The sequence below is a fragment of the Mobula birostris genome, chromosome 4, assembly GCF_030028105.1.
Source record: "Mobula birostris isolate sMobBir1 chromosome 4, sMobBir1.hap1, whole genome shotgun sequence".
In the NCBI taxonomy this organism is placed as follows: Eukaryota; Metazoa; Chordata; class Chondrichthyes; order Myliobatiformes; family Myliobatidae; genus Mobula; species Mobula birostris.
Genome location: NC_092373.1, coordinates 71,257,650 through 71,277,372, shown reverse-complemented (window position 1 = coordinate 71,277,372; position 19,723 = coordinate 71,257,650). Strand labels below are relative to the sequence as shown.

Sequence of the window (19,723 nt, the reverse complement as noted above, 5' to 3'; positions counted from 1 at the left end):
GGACCATATAAAGGGCCTAGTTTGGAACAACTGGAATTGGAATTAAAACAATACATGGGGCAGTTAACTATGATACATAAGTCTATTTATGCACAGGAAAAACAGAAAGAGCCAGAGATCGATCAAGGGGAAGGACCAATCTAGCCAGGCGATCAGGTCTACGTGCGAGCGTTTCGAAGAAAGTGGAACGAACCCAGAAGGGAAGGGCCCTTTACAGTAACCAAAGCATCACCCACCGCAGTTCAAGTGGAAGGACGCTCCACCTGGTATCATCTCAATCACTGCACTAGAGCAATCCCGCAGGTACGGTGAGGTGTGCCACCCGAGGTAAGTGGTGAAGAGGAACAAATAGTAGGGGACAGGCAAGAGCAACAAGAAGCTGACACTGAACCGCAGGAACTTGACCAAGTAATAAGGGAAATTCTTGGTCCTGAGGACAGGCCCGAAGACCCTAAGGATGGGGTTATGGATGGTAGTACTCTTTCAGATAATGGGGACAACTTGGGGGGCAATCAGTCTCACCCCTCGGGATGATACACTCAGATACTCTTGTGCAGACTTGGAGACCATTAATTTGGCAGATGTGGCATGGGACTGTTAGGATCCCACAAAACCTGAGAGAAAGGAGTAAGAGGAGCACAACGGTTACCTCCGTACCATGGTACCAGTGGGCAAATTATACAGCAGGGATGATGAAGAGACAGAATTGTTATCTAAGCTCAAGGGCAAGTCCGGTGCAACACGTAGCCCCCATGCCTTATAACTCCTCCACCTGCACACAATGGCGAAAGGAGCGGAGGGGGCAGTGGGCGCGGCAGTGTCCAAGGGTAGTCAAGACCTGCAGTATGGGAATTTGTAGCGGGATGGATCCTTGTCATCAGAAATGTATTGATAACACACCAATGTGCCCTTATTGGTGTATGTTATACCAGGCTTCCTCACAGTTTGATCAAAACAAGCTTGCCTCTAACTGTAATTACAGCAGACCATGGACTATAAATAAAGGAAGCCAGGCACCCACATTGGGAAAGCTTAAAATGCAGGAACATTTGAGTTATGAATGTTTCACGCGGACGGGTGACCTCTCGGTTGGCCATTTCAGCGGCAACTGTGTTAAGACTTGGGATGTAACCCCAGGCCAGAGATACCAGACAGGTACCCCTCTGCCCGAGGATGCACTGAACTCCCAGACCATCCCATTAGCAGATACCAGGTGGCTGTGTGGACAGGAGTGGGGTCTGAGATCCACGCTTCCCCTTAATTGGGCGGGTACATGTACGCGTGTTATGCTGATTCAAGAAGTTGTAGTATCCCCTGAAATACAGTTTGACACCTTGAGGCAACAGACACTAAGATGGAGGAAGAGAAAATATCAGCCTGACCTGACGATTCGGATCGACAGTATAGGACAGCCGAGGGGTATACCTAATGGGTTTAAGGCAAGAAATGAGATTGCTGCAGACTGGGAAGCACTTATACCTGTGACAGGGGTTAGCAAAAATGTTGAATGGATAAATTATATATATTATAATCAACAGAGATTCATTAACTACACTGGTGATGCACGAGAGGCCTTGGGACAGCAGCTAAATGCAACCAGTAGAGTGGCGTGGCAGAATAGACAGGTACTAGACTGGCTATTGGCAGAGAAAGGAGGGGCTTGTGTAATGTCTGGAGAACAGTGCTGTACTTTTATACCGAATAACACTAGTCCAGAGGGATCGTTTACCAGAGCAATGAATAAACTGAAAAATCTAAGGAAGGAAGTTAAACAAAATGCAGGGTTTGGACACCAGGTCTTTGACTGGTTAAATAGTAAACTAGGAGGATGGGGAGCATGGCTGACCAAGATTATAGTAACCATTGGTATTGTATTGCTAAGCTGTGCGGTCATTCTGTGCTGTTTTCTTCCATGCCTCAAGTCGCTTGTAGTGCGTGCTGCAATGAAACGGTTTCCGATGCTCCTGGAGTTTATTGGGTCGAGCCCTACCAAGAAAGAAGCACCGATGATGTTTTCGTACAGACTATGAGACACGCAAGACGAACAGGAGAGAGATGAAATATGTGGGGATTAGACTGTGAAGGCTCCTGAGTCTTTTTCCCTGTCTCAGATATGAAGGGACAGGTTTTTGGCTCAGCGGCCTAGGGAGGTAGGGAGAGAACTCTTTGAGTCCTAAGCGCAGGAAACTATAGTTTAACCCAAATTTGGGAGTAAATGTTGGGCTTTATTTGAGCTTTTGTGCATAGACTCTCAGTCCTCTCTCTCTGTATGAGACCCTGTGGGTCTCAAAGGGCGATTATATTGGACAATGCAAATGCATGCATTGTATTTTCTATGTATTACAGTATTTACTCAAATGCACACATTGTATTTTCTATATTTACTATGTATCCACTGCTAGCTCAATAGAAGGTATTCACTATGTAGCCATGACTTTTGACCTGTTCACTATTAATTCATGAAGAGAACTAGAATGAAACCAAGTAGGAAGATAACGGTGGCGAGTAAGGTGATGAAATATGTGGTAGTATGTCAACGCAAGACTAATTAAGAAATTACTGTGGTTAGGGATGAGAGGACATATGGTCTAAAATGTAAACTAGGACATAATTAAGTTGGGGAGTAAAACAATAGTGGAAAGTCGAGAGCGGATATATTGATGATATGTAATCACAGGCCGACTGGATATGATAATGTAGCTAAGACAGGAAAATTGCTATAAAAATGCTGTATACAAGCCTCGACGGGCAGTCAGCTACTAGCTTTCTGATTGTCTCAGCGTTGATTTGCAAATTAAAGTTTAAAAAGTCTTGACGAATTTTCTACGTCTCCTTGTCATTTGTGAGAAACGAGAAACCACGACAATTACTGGCTGCTAAAGGTTTATGGTTTACCATAGGAAATTACCATGAGTCAATCTGGTCTGTATGATCTAAGTGTAAAACAGTGGGGTTATGTTCATTGGCCTACATTAAACAAGACATCATTGTGATAGAGATCAAAGGAGACTCCAGAGCAGACTTACTTTGTCACTTAACAAATCAAACATGATCACAGGTTGGGAAATTTGTGTACTTAGAGTCAGGCCTCACAGCATTAATTTTGAGTGTCAGGGATCTCCATCTCCAGAAGCATTTAAATAATCTGTGTGAATTACTTCGTCCCACCAAAGGTTTCTAAAAAACATCGGGTGAAGATAATGTCAATGAGTAGCAAAACAGTATAAATGTTAGAATGCGTTGGGAATTGTGAAGAATGACAAGGAGAATGGCAGAAAAACAGGGTGATAGAGAGAAGAACTAGAATTCATTCCTCTACCTTCAGTTTCTGCAATGGACAAATCAGCTTGTTGGTATATTCTTTTAGTTCGTAAAAATTTTACCAGTGTTTGGAAAACCTTTGTAGTTTATAAATCTTTTGTGATTCAGAAATCTTTGATAAATCAAATTTCCATTGTGAGTTTTAAATATGTGTTACGGAATATTAGTCTAAATTTAAATGGGTATCATGAGAAATAAAATGAACTGTTTAAACTACTTCATTAGCTGGAAGAATGTCCTCCTCAGTAGGAAGGGGGCCCCATCACCTCCCTGCCGACAACAGACAGTGAAATGTGTGAGCATCCATCACGAGTGATGAGGATGGTGGGTGTGTTTGTGGATGTCAAGACTTTGAGAGTTTGATTAAAGTGAGGGAGAGTTGAGCAGGTCATCAACCTCACTCTCTCGTCCTAGTCTATCTGGATCCAGTGAGAGTCAAGACAACTGGGGATAGGTCAAGATGCAGTGAATGACCAGCGAGATCTACGCACCTTGCCACTGAGGGTTCAAACAATCCCTGACAGCTACTCTCACCTGGTCTTGCCGGCCTGTCGAAGCCTTTGCCCAGGTTGTGGCCGCAGTTGCAGGCAAACACCCTACTTGGAGCCACAGGTGAGAGCTGAGTACCAAGTGAGGACCTATCTTGGACAGATCTTCACACCAGAGGTGCTACCCCTCCCTGACATCCCATACACATCCACACAGTAAAGTAAGCCAGTCCTTGAAGAGTAGGTGGATTCAGTATAACCTCCCTATAGTGTGGGTACCCATAGATACCTGAATCGGCTAGGGTTTAAGATTTCCTTTTGAAATTAGGGCTTTGCGAACAATGAACCCAATGCCATCACAGCTCTGCAGGGAGCTGCACTACTTCCTACACTTCTTATCAATGTTAGGGCCCCTAGACTTGAGACTTTCTGACAGGATTCACACACAATTTTCTGTCTCCTATCCCTGCTTATCAGGGTTTCTGTGACCACGTTGTCACAATGGGGGCGTTGGAAATGGACCCAAGTGCAAGACACAGACACTGAAGTACAAGGAACAGGACTTGACTAGAGTAGGGACGTGACAGAGTATAGACAAGGAGCAGGGACAAGAACACAGACTAAGGCTTGGACTCCGAGCCAGACAATGGACAAGGACCCAGAACCTGCGCCTTACATCGGGCTCGGGCCCCAGAACCAGGCATGGACATGATATGACTGCAGGACAGGGGTCTTGGTCCCCAGGCCCGAGGCCTTGGAGACTGGCCGAGGTCCTGGTCCCCAGGCCTGCTGGCTGGGTACTTGGTCTCGGGGCCTGCTGGCTTGGGGGTCTTGGGTACTTCGAGGCTTGGGTATGTACTCCAGTACTAGGCGAGGACAAGACAAGACTACAGGACCGGACATGGCTTGGGTGTGGAACTCCTGGGTAGGGCAAGACACAAGGACTGGTGAAGGCACATGGACCGATTTCAGATAAGACTGGACTAGGCAGAGACTGGACGAGGGCCTTCAGGAGCACGGAACCTTGGATTAGAAGAGATAGGAGCACGGAACACAGAGCCGGGACCCCTCCTTGGTAACAGGACATAGGGCCAGGACTCACACACATAACACAGAGCTGGGACCCCTCCTTGGGAACAGGACTCATACACAGAACACTGAACATGAAGAGAGAGATCCCAACACAAGGTGGCCGCAAACGACCAGAACCACCTAGCAAAGGCATGGACACAGAGACAGATCCCAACACTAGGTGGCAGCAAACAGCCAGACACACCTAGCAAAGACGCAGACACGGAGACATATCCCAACACTAGGTAGCAGCAAACGGCCAGACCTACCTAGCAAAGCCATGGACACAGATAGACAATTCCACACAACGAAAGACAGTTCCTTATCTTGACCTAACAAGGCTCCGGTCTTGCTCCAGTGGTAAGACTTCAGCGATACAGGAGGGGTATCCAGGCTAGGTGAGCAGGCTGAGAGTCAGGCAAGCAGGGAAAAGACAGGGAGGGCAACAGGACAGTCCAGCCAGGAATCCCTGGTTTGCAGAGGTATTTATGTCTCAGCTCCAAAACGAGAAACATGTGCCCACAACAGAAACTGGGGAAAACCAGAAATCCCAGAACAAGGAACTATGAACTGGACCATGAACAGGAACACGGACTTCACGGACCGGACTATGACACACGTATGTCTGGATCAAATGTGTTTGCTGATCCTGATTCATTTCCTGATCTATTGTAGTGCTGGATTAGGGTCTAAAATGTCATTTTTCTTATAGATTTATTTTCTTTATGCTTGCTTATACATATGTTAGTATAATCACCTCTTTGTAAATGTTCAGTGGATTTTTAGTCATTTGTCGTATGGCTGGTTCGGTATTTTTTTGTAGTTTCTTTGCAGACTTTGTCACACCATGAATTGAACTGTCTCATAAACTGTTTTTCCGGGGACTTTCCTTTATCTGTCTAGCTTGAACTAATCGTTAGTATAAGGCATCCATAACTTCCTTGTCCTTTGATTTTTCTTTGCTATCTTTCTTCAGTTTTTACAGTAGATTCCATTGGATACTGTTATTTACATACTTTGTTACGTGCACCTAATAAACAGATGTAACCATTTCTCAGGTGACATCGTCCAATTTCTTCAATTATTTCACTTTTCTTGCACCTTCTGCTTGTTCTTTTGGTCTTGATTGCATTTCAGAAACTACGGGAGTCTGTGATGTGCAGTTTAGAGTTCAATCCAATGACCTAGCTCTCTACTGTCCTTAGAGAGGACCAAAAGCTGCCTCGTGCAGAAGTCCAAAGACAGGGTACAGGGCCATGATTGACACCATTTCAAAGCGTTGAGGAAGATTGAAGCATTGAGGTGATTATGGAGGAGGTTAGCGGTCACTCTCACAGAGGCCATGGGTCGATGAGTAGGTAGCCAGGTCAACAGTGTTTGAAAGGCCACGTGTCAGCGTCATTTGGAAGACCGCAGGTCAGCAGTGCAGTGGTCACTCTTCATGGAAGGACTGAGCTTCAAAGATTTCAAAAGTATGTTTAATGTCAGCGAAATGTATACAATATACATCCTGAAATGCTTTTTCCTCGTAACCATTCATGAAAACAGAGGAGTGCCTCCAAAGAATGAACGACAGTCAAATGTTAGAACCCCAAAGTAGCCCCCCCAAGCTCCTCCCTCCCGCACGTTAGCGGCAGCAAGCAACAATTCACCCTCCCCCCACCAGCAAAAAAAAGCATCGGTACCCACCACCGATCACTCAAGCATGAGCAAAGCAACAGCGAAGGCACAGACTTGCAGTTACCCCAAAGACTTTGCGTTTCACCCGGTATTCAACATACCACAGGTTTTCTCTTTCTCCCTAAAAAGGGAGAAAGAAGTGTCTCCATTTTCACAGTGACCAGGGAGACATAACAAACAACTCACTGGCTTATAATGTTAGAAGTCCGCCACATAGCTTTTCTCGAGCTCTGTGCCCAAAAATCTGGGCACACAACCACGGATATTCCGATTCACCCGTCTCCAGAGCCCCGAGATCCTAAACTTCCAATCCAAGCTGGACTCTTAGGCCAAGCCCTTGGCGTGCTGAACAACAACGGGCAGATATGAATCCCTGAGGGCTGGTCCTATTCCTGCAAAGAACCATAGGCAGCATGTAACTCCAGGTCAAGGTCTTCAGAGCAACCCTGAAAAGGAAAAATAAAGATATTAAAGATGGAAATAGAGCTGTTTCCGAAGATGCAAGCAAAGGAGGATGCCTACGAAATTCTAAGATTTATGTGATGATTGGACGGTACTTTATATTGCTGTCCTTCAGTTTTCTGTTTTCTGTCTTGCTGCCTGTTGGTAGGTTGGGGTCCCAGGTAGGCAATCTGTTAGTTTTTGTGAGAGGGAGGTGTTGGGGATTTGGGGTCTCATGTTCTTCTTGGTTTGTCTGTGTAGGAGATCTGTTAGTTTTTGTTTGTGAGAGGGGGGGTTGAGGAAAATCATGTCTGACGGATCTCATAGAATTTTTTGAGGATGTAACTAGTAGAGTGGATAGGGGAGAACCAGTGGATGTGGTATATTTGAATTTTCAAAAGGCTTTTGACAAGGTCCCACACAGGAGATTAGTGTGCAAACTTAAAGCACACGGTATTGGGGCAATGATATTGATGTGGATAGAGAATTGGTTGGCAGACAGGAAGCAGAGAGTGGGAATAAATGGGACCTTTTCAGAATGGCAGGCAGTGACTAGTGGGGTACCACAAGGCTCAGTGCTGGGACCCCAGTTGTTTACAATATATATTAATGACTTAGGCGAGGGAATTAAATGCAACATCTCCAAGTTTGAGGATGACACGAAGCTGGGCGGCAGTGTTAGCTGTGAGGAGGATGCTAAGAGGACGCAGGGTGACTTGGATAGGTTAGGTGAGTGGGCAAATTCATGGCAGCTGCAATTTAGTGTGGATAAATATGAGGTTATCCACTTTGGTGGCAAGAACAGGAAAACAAATTATTATCTGAATGGTGGCCGATTAGCAAAAGGGGAGGTGCAACGAGACCTGGGTGTCATTATACACCAGTCATTGAAAGTGGGCATGCAGGTACAGCAGGCGGTGAAAAAGGCAAATGGTATGCTGGCATTCATAGCAAGAGGATACGAGTACAGGAGCAGGGAGGTACTACTGCAGTTGTACAAGGCCTTGGTGAGACCACGACTGGAGTATTGTGTGCAGTTTTGGTCCCCTAATCTGAGGAAAGACATTCTTGTCATAGAGGGAGTACAAAAAAGGTTCACCAGATTGATTCCTGGGATGGCAGGGCTTTCATATGGTGAAAGACTGGATCGACTAGGCTTATACTCTCTGGAATTTAGAGGATTGAGGGGGGATCTGTTTGAAACGTATAAGATCCTAAAGGGATTGGACAGGCTAGATGCAGGAAGATTGTTCCCGATGTTGGGAAAGTCCAGAATGAGGGGTCACAGTTTGAGGATAAAGGGGAAGCCTTTTAGGACCGAGATTAGGAAAAACTTCTTCACACAGAGAGTGGTGAATCCGTGGAATTCTCTGCCACAGGAAGCAATTGAGGCCAGTTCATTGGCTATATTTAAGAGGGAGTTAGATATGGCCCTTGTGGCTAAAGGGATCAGGAGGTATGGAGAGAAGGCAGGTACAGGGTTCTGAGTTGGATGATCAGCCATGATCATACAGAATGGCGGTGCAGGCTCGAAGGGCCGAATGGCCTACTCCTGCACCTATTTTCTATGTTTCTATGTTTGTATGTTTGATTTTATTGTCACTGCTTTTTTGCAGCAGAGATGTTGGGGGTTTCGTGTTATTGTAGCTTTTTTTGTGAGGGAGCGGGGTTTGGGGTGTAGGGTTCAAAGTTCCAACCACTGTTTTCCATGTGGGCCATCTGTTAGCTTTTTTGCTAGGGTGGGGTTGGGGTTTGCAAATTTTGTTTCTTTTTCCTTTTCATGCTGGGAGGTGGTTTTCTAGTTTTTGTATTTCATGGCTATCTGGAGAGGACAAATATCAGAGATGTATTGTACATGCATACTTCAACAATAAAATGAAGGTTGGAACCTTTGAACCTTTGAACTTCATTCTTGATCTCCAAAGAACCTTCTGGACAATATCATCTCCGCATCCAATCATAGTGTCTGCCTTAATGAGTGTGTCTATCTCCAGCAGCGTATTTGGACACACTATGAAATCTCCAGGAAGTAGCACTTTCTTTGACTCAAGTATTGAGGTTCACTTTTTTCTCTCCCCATTCTTTCCACAGCCCACCTCCCCCTCCAACCCTATATCTGGTAACATATCACATTGCTGGCCCTCTAATAAACCTCTTGTGTACATCTGTGGGTGACTGGTACTGGCAATGGAGGCTGCCCTCAACCATTGGTCTGACCTTGAGGCTGTCCTCATCAGCTCCATGATGTTGGCAGTCAGATCACACAGAGAGAGTGCCATGGTTTCTGCCTGATTTGGTGGGTGACTCTCACATCTTCCCTTTTTATTAGGATACTGCCTCCAGCCAAGGCCTGAGAAGTTGCAGCAGTAATATATCTCCTTTATATATCTTCCATATATCTTCTATGTCTATTCTGGCACTCACTTGCTAAGTGCTCTGGTTGCTAGCACACAAAGAAAATCCTCCGTGTCTTTGTAGCAGCTACATGCACTACAGCCATCTTGCGATTCCTCTTTCCCCCTCCCTCCTCCAGTCTATCTGCCCGGACTATGGTACTCTCATTGGTTAGTTAAATCCCACCATTAACCCAAGTTTGGTAAAATGGTATTGTCCAGAATGTTCTTATCGGTTGGTAAGGTAACCCATGCCATTTGATAAGGTACACCATGCAAGGCTTACTGAGAAAATGTTGAGAAAGTAAGGCTTATTGAGGTCAGTGACCAGTGGAGTGCCTCAGGGATCTGTTCTGGGACCATAACTCTTCGTGATTTTTATAAATGACCTGGATGAGGAAGTGGAGGGATGGGTTAGTAAGTTTGCTGATGACACAAAGGTTGGGGGTGTTGTGGATAGTGTGGAGGGCTGTCAGAGGTTAGAGCGGGACATCGATAGGATGCAAAACTGGGCTGAGAAGTGGCAGATGGAGTTCAACTCAGATAAGTGTGAAGTTGTTCATTTTGGTAGGTCAAATATGATGGCAGAATATAGTATTAATGGTAAGACTCTTGGCAGTGTGGAGGATCAGAGGGATCTTGGGGTCTGAGTCCATAGGACGCTCAAAGCAGCAGCGCAGGTTGACTCTGTGGTTAAGAAAGCATATGGTGTATTGGCCTTCACCAATTGTGGAATTGAATTTAGGAGCCAAGAGGTAATGTTGCAGCTATATAGGACCCTGGTCAGACCTCACTTGGAGTACTGTGCTCAGTTCTGGTCGCCTCACTTCAGGAAGGATGTGGAAACCATAGAAAGGGTGCAGAGGAGATTTACAAGGATGTTTCCTGGATTGTGGAGCATGCTTTATGAAAACAGGTTGTGTGAACTTGGCCTTTTCTCCTTGGAGCGACGGAGGATTAGAGGTGACCTGATAAAGGTATATAAAATGATGAGAGGCATTGATCGTGTGGATAGTCAGAGGCTTTTTCCCAGGGCTGAAATGGCTGCCACAAGAGGGCACAGGTTTAAGGTGCTTGGGAGTAGGTACAGATGAGATGTCAGGGGTAATTTTTTTACACAGAGAGTGGTGAGTGCATGGAATGGGCTGCTGGCAACGGTGGTGGAGGTGGATACGATAGGGTCTTTTAAGAGACTTTTGGATAGGTACATGGAGCTTAGAAAAATAGAGGGCTATGGGTAACCCTAGTAATTTCTAAAGTAGGGACAAGTTCGGCACAACTTTGTGAGCCGAAGGGCCTGTATTGTGCTGTAGGTTTTCTATGTTTCTAAGTCTAGAACTTCCTGGTGGGCTGAGTTCAGGCCTGGCTTCACCATTTTCAGGAAGACTGGATAGTGGAGCCCCGAGTATTCCTCATATACTCGATATTTACATTCTACATAGTCCATGGTGAGCACATCAGTTTTCTGAACCACTGATATTATCATTGGCCGGTTATTCTCCTGGTCATTACCTCGCTTCTCCCTTAAAGTAGCAATTTCTCCTCATTACTGGCACTACCATTAATTATCCATGTACCGCCCTCATCCCCTGTGGCGTACTGATCCACATATTCCTCGGGCACTTAGCTTTATCCGACATGTGTATATCTTTGAGGTGCATCTGGTGAACTTCAGTCAATTTTGTGCCAAAATTTTGCATTCCTACAAGCAACTTTAAGTGAGGGCTGCTCAGGCAAAATGCTCTGCTTCTTCCCCAGGTTTATAAACTATACTAATCATTGTCAAGGGCTGGCTGGGGTCATCAGGGTTCTCGATATGCTAAACGCAAAATAATCTGCAAGTGCAGTTGTCAAAGGAACACTCACAATGTGCTGGAGGAACTCAGCAGGTCAGTCAGCATCAGTTGAAAAGATTAGTCGACGTTTCGGGCGGAAACCCTTCATCAGGACTGAAGGAAGAACTTTGGGGAGGGTTTGAAGAATGCTGGTAGCTGAAAAAAACAGTAATTCAAAAGACAAAGGGGTGGGGGAGGGGAAGCAGGGAGGTGATTGGCAGGAGAACAATGCGCAGTAGTAGAAGGACGCAGAATTATGAGGGAGGTGATGTGAAATAGGGATAGAGGAAAGGAGGGGGAGGGAATTACCAGAAGTTGGAGAATTCTATGTTCATACCAAGGGGCTGGAGACTACCTAGACGGTATATGAGGTGTTGCTCCTCCAACCTGAGCTTAGCCTCTTCATGGCAGTCGAGGAGACCATGTATGGACATATCCGAATGGAAATGGGAAGCAGAGTTGAAGTGGGTGGCTACCGGGAGATCCTGTCTGTTGTGGCGGACGGAATGGAGGTGCTCGACAAAGTGGTCCCCCAATCTGTGTCGGGTTTCACCAATGTAGAGGAGGCCGCACCAGGAGCACCGGATGCAATAGATGACCCCAACAGATTCGCAAGTGAAGTGTTGCCTCACCTGGAAGGACTGTTTGGGGCCCTGAATGGTGGCAAGAGAGGAGGTGTAGGGACAGGTGTAGCACTTACACTTACAGGTATAAGTGTCAGGTGGGAGATCCGTGGGGATGGACGTGCAGATAAGTGAGTAGCGGAGGGATCGATCCCTGTGGAAAGCGGAGGGAGTGGAGAGGGAAAGATGTGCTTAGTGGTGGGGTCCTGTTGAAGGTGGCGGAAGTTGCGAAGGATAATGTGCTGGATCCAGAGGCTGGTGCGGTGGTAGGTGAGGACAGGGGGAAATCTGTCCCTGTTGTGGTGGCGGGAGGATGGGGTGAGGGCTGAAGTGCGGGAAATGGAGGAGATGCGGGTGAGGGCATCATTGATCACCGTAGAAGGGAAACCACGATCCTTAAAGAAAGAGGACATTTGAGATGTCCTGGAACAGAAAGCCTCATCCTGCGAGCAGATGCGGCGGAGACGGAGGAACTGGGAATAGGGAATGGCATTTTTGCATGTGGCAGGGCGGGAAGAGGTATAGTCGAGGTAGTTATGAGAGTCAGTGGGCTTGTAGAAGATGTCAGTGGACAGTCTGTCTCCAGAGATGGAGACCGAGACATCGAGAAAGAGGAGAGAAGTGTCCGAGATAGACCAAGTGAAGTTGAGGGCTGGGTGGAAGTTTGAAGTAAAGTCGATGAAATTGACGAGCTCAGCATGGGTGCAGGAAGCAGCACCAATGTAGTCGTCAGTGTATCGAAGGAAAAGTTGGGGAGCAGTACCAGAATAGGTTTGGAGCACAGACTGTTCCACATAACCAACGAAGAGGCAGGCGTAGCTGGGTCCCATGCGAGTTCCCATAGCTACAACCTTAGCCTGAAGAAAGTAGGAAGAGCCAAAAGAGAAGTTGTTAAGTGTGAGAACCAGTTCCACCAACCGGAGGAGGGTAGTGGTGGTGGGGAACTGGTGAGGTCTATTATCCAGGAAGTAGCGGAGGGCTTTGACGCCTTCTTGATGGGGAATGGAGGTGTATAAGGATTGGTCATCCATAGTAAAAATGAAGCGGTTAGGTCTGGGGAACTGGAAGTTATTGAAGAGGTGGAGGGCATGGGATGTATCGCGGATGTAGGTGGGGAGGGACTGAACTATGGGTAACAAAATGGAGTCCAAGTAGGCAGATACAAGTTTGGTTGGACAGGAGCAGGCAGAAACTATGGGTCTACCGGGGCAGTCAGGCTTGTGTATCTTTGAGAGGAGGTAAAACCGAGCAGTACGGGGTGTGGGAATAATGAGTTTAGCGGCTGAGGATGGAAGGTCTCCGGAGTTGGTAAGGGTGGTGATGGTACGGGAGACAATGATTTGATGATTTTGGTGGGGTCCTGTTCCAGGAGTAAGTAAGAGGAGGTGTCAGAGAGCTGCCATTTGGCCTCAGTGAGGTAGGGGTCCGTCTGCCAGACTACTGCGGCACCACCTTTGTCAGCAGGTTTGATGGTGAGGTTAGGATTAGTGCGGAGAGAGTGGAGGGTAATGCGTTCAGAGGGAGTGAGGTTGGAACAGGACAGAGGAGTGGTGAAGTTGAGATGGTTGATGTCTCGGCGACAGTTGGAGATGAAGAGATCGAGTGCAGGTAGAAGGCTCGGGCGGGGTGTCCAGGAGGAGGATGAGGGTTGAAGACAGGAGAAGGGGTCATCAGTAGGGGGAGGGGAATCCTTGCCAAAGAAGTAGGCTCAGAGACGTAGGCGACGGAAGAAGAGTTCAGCGTCATGGCGGGCACGGAACTCACTGAGGTGTGGACGGAGGGGGACAAAAGTGAGGTCCTTGCTAAGGACAGAACGTTCTGCCTCAGAGAGGGGAAGGTCAGAGGGGATGGTGAAGACATGGCAAGGATAGGGGCTGGGGTTGGAGGAGGGTGAAGAGTGGGAGGTCTCAGGAGGGAGGGGGGTTGGGATGTTCAGGGAGAGCAAGGTTAGGGGAGGATGAGGAATCAGAGGAATGGATGGACGATGAGGAGTAGATGTTTGGGAGTCGATGGGATGAAAGAGGGTAGTGGGGGAATAGGATAGCCGGTGGGACCCAGCGTCAGTAAGAGCGGTTCCAGTTTGGAGAGTTTCGGGACCTCCATAGGAGCTGAATCCTAAACTTGGTGTGGCGGAGACTGTATCCTGCAGGGCCTCAGAACTGAGGTCAGAGTCGGAGGCGAGTGAGTCCATGGCTCGCTGGGGGCTGGTTCCCCTTTTCAGGAGGCGGTGGTTCTAGTCAGGGTCAGAATCAGAGGTGGATGGGTCTCCGGCCTGCTGAAGGCCTGAGAAGTCAAGGTCCGAGTGGTCGCGGTCCAGGCTGGAGCTGGTCGTCGTCATGGGTTTCAGGCGGGAGAGCTTGTTGTCCTTCTTGGACGCAAGGAAGGAGAAGAACCATCGGTTTGAGGCGTGAATCCGGTGGAGAATGAAGTGTAGGAGAGGTCCATGGCAGACAGTGGAGAGCGAGGCCCGGAGTGGTGGCAGAGAGAGGGACAGGGCCCTTAGGTATCTTCGCATGGCAGTGAGCGTGGCACGGAGAATCTTGTGGGAGCAGCGGAGGGAGGAGCAATGGTCAATGAAACAGAGGTACATGGGATCCTCGCTGGGCCAGAACTGCGAGGCCTGGAACCGGAGCTGGAATCCCTGCGGTAACAGATGGCGGCGGAAACACATTCCCAGGAAGGAGACGTGGCTGTGGTAGTGTGTCTGAGTCAGGATGTGGTCAAAGAGTCGGAGAGAGGCAGAGATCACAGAGGGGGAGCAGTGAGAGAGGTTCTCACTGAACTCCCGTCGAAGAGAGGATTTAAACTTCTTCAGGGTAGGCATACCTTGAAGAGACTTCGCAGCGGAGTAGCAAATCGTAAATGCAAAATAATCTGCAGATGCTGTTGTCAAAGGAACACTCACAATGCGCTGGAGGAACTCAGCAGGTCAGTCAGCATCAGTTGAAAAGATTAGCCGATGTTTTGGGCCGAAACCCTTCGTCAGGACTGAAGGAAGAACTTTGGGGAGGGTTTGAAGAATGCTGGTAGTTGAAAAAAACAGTAATTTGAAAGACAAAGGGGTGGGGGAGGGGAAGCAGGAAGGTGATAAGCTGTTGTCTGCCATCCCAACAGATATGTCTGGGTATAACATGTCCCTCAATTATTTCCACATTAGCTCCACACTAAGCAAAAGACAAGGGAAAGTTTACAACTCAAGAATATTTACTCTGTGATCTCCCACTTTTTCTTGCCACTGAATTCATGGTGACTCTTGTATTCCCCTCCCTATCCAACTCTGTACCACACAGTTTCAGACTTATTCTTTACACTCACAGCTGAACTCACAAACAAATGTCTGGCTATACAATCTATCAAACGGGTGTGCACACACCCCTCTGGCAACCTAAATAATCAGTAACCACTTTTTGCAGCTGGTGGCCCTGTCTCATCAACCTACCAACAGTGATAGCCGTTCCCTCCCACACATGCACACACACATCACACTTTCATATCTGCAAGTTCATCTCTATACTGTGTTCTTAGGTGCTTCATAATCCCACGGTCGTTTAGCTGAACGGAGTGGTACTCTTAGATGGCTGAGGTTGCTGGCCATAAAGTAGGTCTGAAACATATTCCGGCTGAGTCACTAGAGAGACACTAATGCTCACAATATAAAGGTCTTCATTTGTCACGGCAAGCAGGCATTCTGCTGGAGCAACCCACACACAACGTTGGAGGAACTCAGCTGGTCAGACAGCGTCTACAGAAATGAAGAAGCAGTTGAAGTTTCAGGCTGAGACCCTTCTTCAGGACTGCAAAGGAAGGGGAAAGATGCCAGAATAAAAGTTGAGGTGCCAGGGTACGAGGATAGCTGGAATGTGGTAGGTGAAGCCAAGTGGGTAGAGAAGGTAAAGCGCTGGAGAAGGAGTCTGATTGGAGAGGAGACTGAACCGTAGGAAAAAGGGAAGGAAGAGGGGGCCCAAGGGGGAAGTGATAGGCGGGGAGAAGAGCTAAGAGACCAAAGTGGGGAATAGAAAGGGGTAGAGGGAGGAGAAGTCAGATACCTCCACACAGTAGAAAGAGTGGCATGTAGGATTTGGAGGGAGAAGCTGCAGGGGAAGCAGTCAATTGAATATGTGAAGATAACCTGGTGGCCCTATCTCAGTCTCATTCTGGTATAAAAAATTCCTTTCCCTTATTTGTGCTCTTCATTCTAAAGGTAGCATTTAGTTTATTTTTCTCTTGTGAATGCTGCTTATCTGAGTAAATTTATCTGAGTAAGTTTATCATTTCCCTTGTGCATACATGCACTCGTGCACACGTACACAGAGCTGTGGTTTAACATTGTGATATGTAATCTTTAGCACCATCTACACTTGTGAAACTGGCTACACTGCTCTTGCTCTATTTAAAAGCTCTTTAGTTAATCAACAGCAAGCAAAGCAATGGAAAATGATTCCATGGAGTCAAACAGTACAATCTTCGATATGAATACTCTGTTTGCATCTACTTTTGGGTTGACAGTGGCAGTTGGATTACCCCTGAACAGCATTTCACTATGGGTGTTCTGCATAAGAATGAAACTACAAACTGCTCCTGTCATTTATTTGACTAATCTGGCAATATCAGATCTGCTCTTCATTCTGTCATTACCTTTCAGAGTACATTACTTTATAACTACTCGATGGCTTTTTGGAAATCTTATTTGCACTCTATCTGAAACAATATTTTCAGTGAATTTTTATACAAGTACTTTATTTATTACATTAATAAGCCTTGATCGCTATCTAGCTATAGTTCATCCTTTACAATCAAATTTTCTTAGAAGTCCGAAAGTGGCCAGCATTGCCAGTGCTGTTGTTTGGTTTATTATCATTTTGATGAGTTTTCCAATTGCTTTTCAATATCAACAAAAGGATCATATGAACAGTACAGTATGTTATGAAGGATATTCAGCTGAAACTTGGAAATCTGCTTTTAATCTCATATTACTGATAACAATGCTTGGATTTGCAGTGCCTTTTGTAATCATTGTCACTTGTTTTTTTGCTGTTGTCAGAGTTATGTTCCGAATCAGAAAAGAAAATCAGACATTTAAAAGATACAAAATTGTACCATTGTTTCTACTAAACATCGGGGTCTTCACTGTGTGCTTTTTACCTTTTAATGTTACTTTGGTAGTGTATGGACTGTACAAAGTAAATGATATCTCAGTGAATGGAATATATCTGGTTCATGCCATTACCATGTGCTTGGCCAGCATCAGCAGCTGTGTGGATCCCATTGTTTACCATCTTACTAGCATGGCTTTCAAAATCGATGCAATGAAGAAGGTAAAGGTGACCGTCAATCCAATGGATTTGATAAAAACAGGATCTCAAGCTAACAAAGAAAGCCTTGTACTCGGTAAGTGAATAATTTACAAGTCTGGATATGCATTATATTAAATTTTCTGATTCTAGGGAATATTTTACTTTACGAAGTAGATGCCGATGTTGGAAGTATTGTATGCATTTTAGCAAGATGTGCAAAATCTCTGTCTCTATAACAGAGATGTTTTTATGGCCTTTGTCATGTTCAGTAAAATCAATCATTTGATATCAAATGTAGTGAAGTGAGTTGGCTGAATAATGGCTTTTGAACTGGTAACAGGCAAGATGCATTGTGGAAGTAGTAGATTGTTGGTCTAAAAGTCTGGACTATTGATCTGGAAACATTAAATCAAATCCTATTTGAGATGTTGTTGATGTTGCTGGGTAGCCTCCAAACTGATGGCATGAATATCAATTACTCCTTCCAGTGAAAAAATACCTCTTCCCCACTTCTATTTCTCACTCTGGGCCTTTATCTCGTTTCACCTGCCTACCATCTCCCTCTGGTGCCCATCCTCCTTCCCTTTCTCCTATGGTCACTCAACCCTCCTAACAGATTCTTTTCTCTCCAGCCTTTTACCTTTCCTACCCACATGGCTTCACCTATCACCTTCTAGCTTGTCCTCCTTCACCTCCACCAACTTTTTTTATTCTGGCATCCTCCCCCTTCCTTTCCAGTCCTGAAGAAGGGTTTCAGCCCAAAATGACAACTGTTTGTCCATTTTCCTGACCCACTGAGTTCCTCCAGCATTTTTGTGTGTTGCTTTGGATGTCCAGCATCTGCAAAATCTCTCGTGTTTATAATTTCTATCATCTATGTGTCCATCTAAGTATTTCTTCAATGCCCTTAATATATCTGCCTCTACCATCACCCCTGGCAGTGTGTTTCATTCACCCACACTGCGCTTAAAAAAAACCAACTTATCTTTGACATCCCATCCATACTTTCCTCCAATTACCTTGAAATGATGCCCCCCTTATATTAGGCATTTCTGCCCTGGGAAAAAAGTCTCTGAATATCCATTTGATTTATACCTCTTATCATTTTGTACACCATCAACTCTCATCCTCCTTTGCTCAACCTATCCTCATAAGACATGCACTCTATTCCAGGCTGCATCTTGGTAAATCTCATCTGCATCCTCTGTAAAGCTTTTTTATACTTCTATACTTTATACTTTATTGTCGCCAAGCAATTGGTACTAGAACGTACAAGCATCACAGCGATATTTGATTCTGTGCTTCACATTCCCTGGATTACAAATATTAAATATCAAAAATATTAAAAATAGTTAAAATTAGTAAATATTAAAAATTTAAATTATAAATCATAAATAGAAAATAGAAAATAGCTTCCACATACTTCTTATAATGACAGGACCAGAACTGAGCAAGAATTTCCAAGTGTGGTCTAATAGAGCTGCAGGGTTTTATAGGGCTGCAACGTTACCTTGTGGTGAACTCAGTCCCCAGAGTAACAAAGACCAATGCATCATACGCCTTCTTAACAACCCTTTCAACTTGTGCAGCATCTTTAAGTGATCTGTGGACATTCATCCTTCTCTGACTTCAGGCACATGTTTCCTCTACTATCCCTGATCAGTCCTACCCTCACTCTAGTCATCCTCCTGTTCTTTAAATACGTGTAGAATGCCTCGGGGTTTTCCTTAATCCTACAGTTTTTAGTTAAGTCCGAATGATCAAAGAGCTTCAAATAACTGTAGTATGATCAACATTAGAAGCAAAAGCAAACAGCTGAAAGGACGCAGCGGTCAAGCAGTAACTGTGGAGGAGGATGAAATGTTGACATGTCAGGTCAAGGCTCTGCCTCATAACAACAAGTCAAAAATTCTCTCAACCCATTGAGTTCGTCCAGCTGTTTTTGATCCAGTATCTGCAAACTCCTCTGCAACTTTCTTTAGATTTGCCACAGGATTTTCCAACCAATAATCATATTGCCCAACCAACAGGTCACAGGCAGTATCATCATGAATGGGCGCTATACTGAAAGGTTAGCTGAAATGCTTGCTGACTTGCTGTTTATTTCTGACATTTTCTGCTTTTGTTTCAGATTTTCAGTATCTGCCCTTTTCTCCATAAGGATCAGAAATTAGAAAGCAGAGCTAAAAGGAACAGGGAAATAGAATGGATGATTTCTGAAAGAGAGATAGACATAATGAAAGAAAGGTTGAATTCAAAGAGATAGAGAAAAAGAAGAAACACATTTAGAATTTTAAATTTTTGGACGTTTAGGAATTTCTAATTTACATGCAAAGCAAGTTGGTAGTCAGTAACATTTAACATACTGTAAAGGGGAATGCTGGCTTGAAATCTTAAGTCTTAGCACTTTATGGAAAGGCATCAGGTTACTAATAGTTAAGTACAGGAAGATTCTGAAAATAAAATAAGATTAAAGGCAATATGTACTTAAACTGACAATGAATTGTGATCTATTCGTGCTTAAAGCATGATCTATTCACGCTTTGCTGTGCATCTGTGCCTAATCTGTTGTTGCTA

At 45.4% G+C, this 19,723-nt stretch overlaps 1 protein-coding gene across 1 annotated transcript; it reads left to right on the top strand.

Annotated features, from left to right (window-relative positions):
• The first annotated feature begins 16,279 nt into the window (after positions 1-16,279).
• LOC140197030 (lysophosphatidic acid receptor 6-like) lies at positions 16,280-17,036 on the top strand. Its single transcript, XM_072256964.1, has 2 exons — positions 16,280-16,945; positions 17,016-17,036. Exons 1-2 carry the CDS (start codon positions 16,280-16,282, stop codon positions 17,034-17,036), a joined length of 687 nt encoding a protein of 228 aa, XP_072113065.1.
• Positions 17,037-19,723: the final 2,687 nt, after the last annotated feature.

Bases quoted from the DNA above. Each gene is read 5' to 3' on its own strand.
- LOC140197030 (XM_072256964.1), top strand. From the start codon at position 16,280: ATGGAAAATGATTCCATGGAGTCAAACAGTACAATCTTCGATATGAAT. The intron at 16,946-17,015 runs GTACCATTGTTT...TTACTTTGGTAG, and splicing joins CATTTAAAAGATACAAAATT to TGTATGGACTGTACAAAGTA.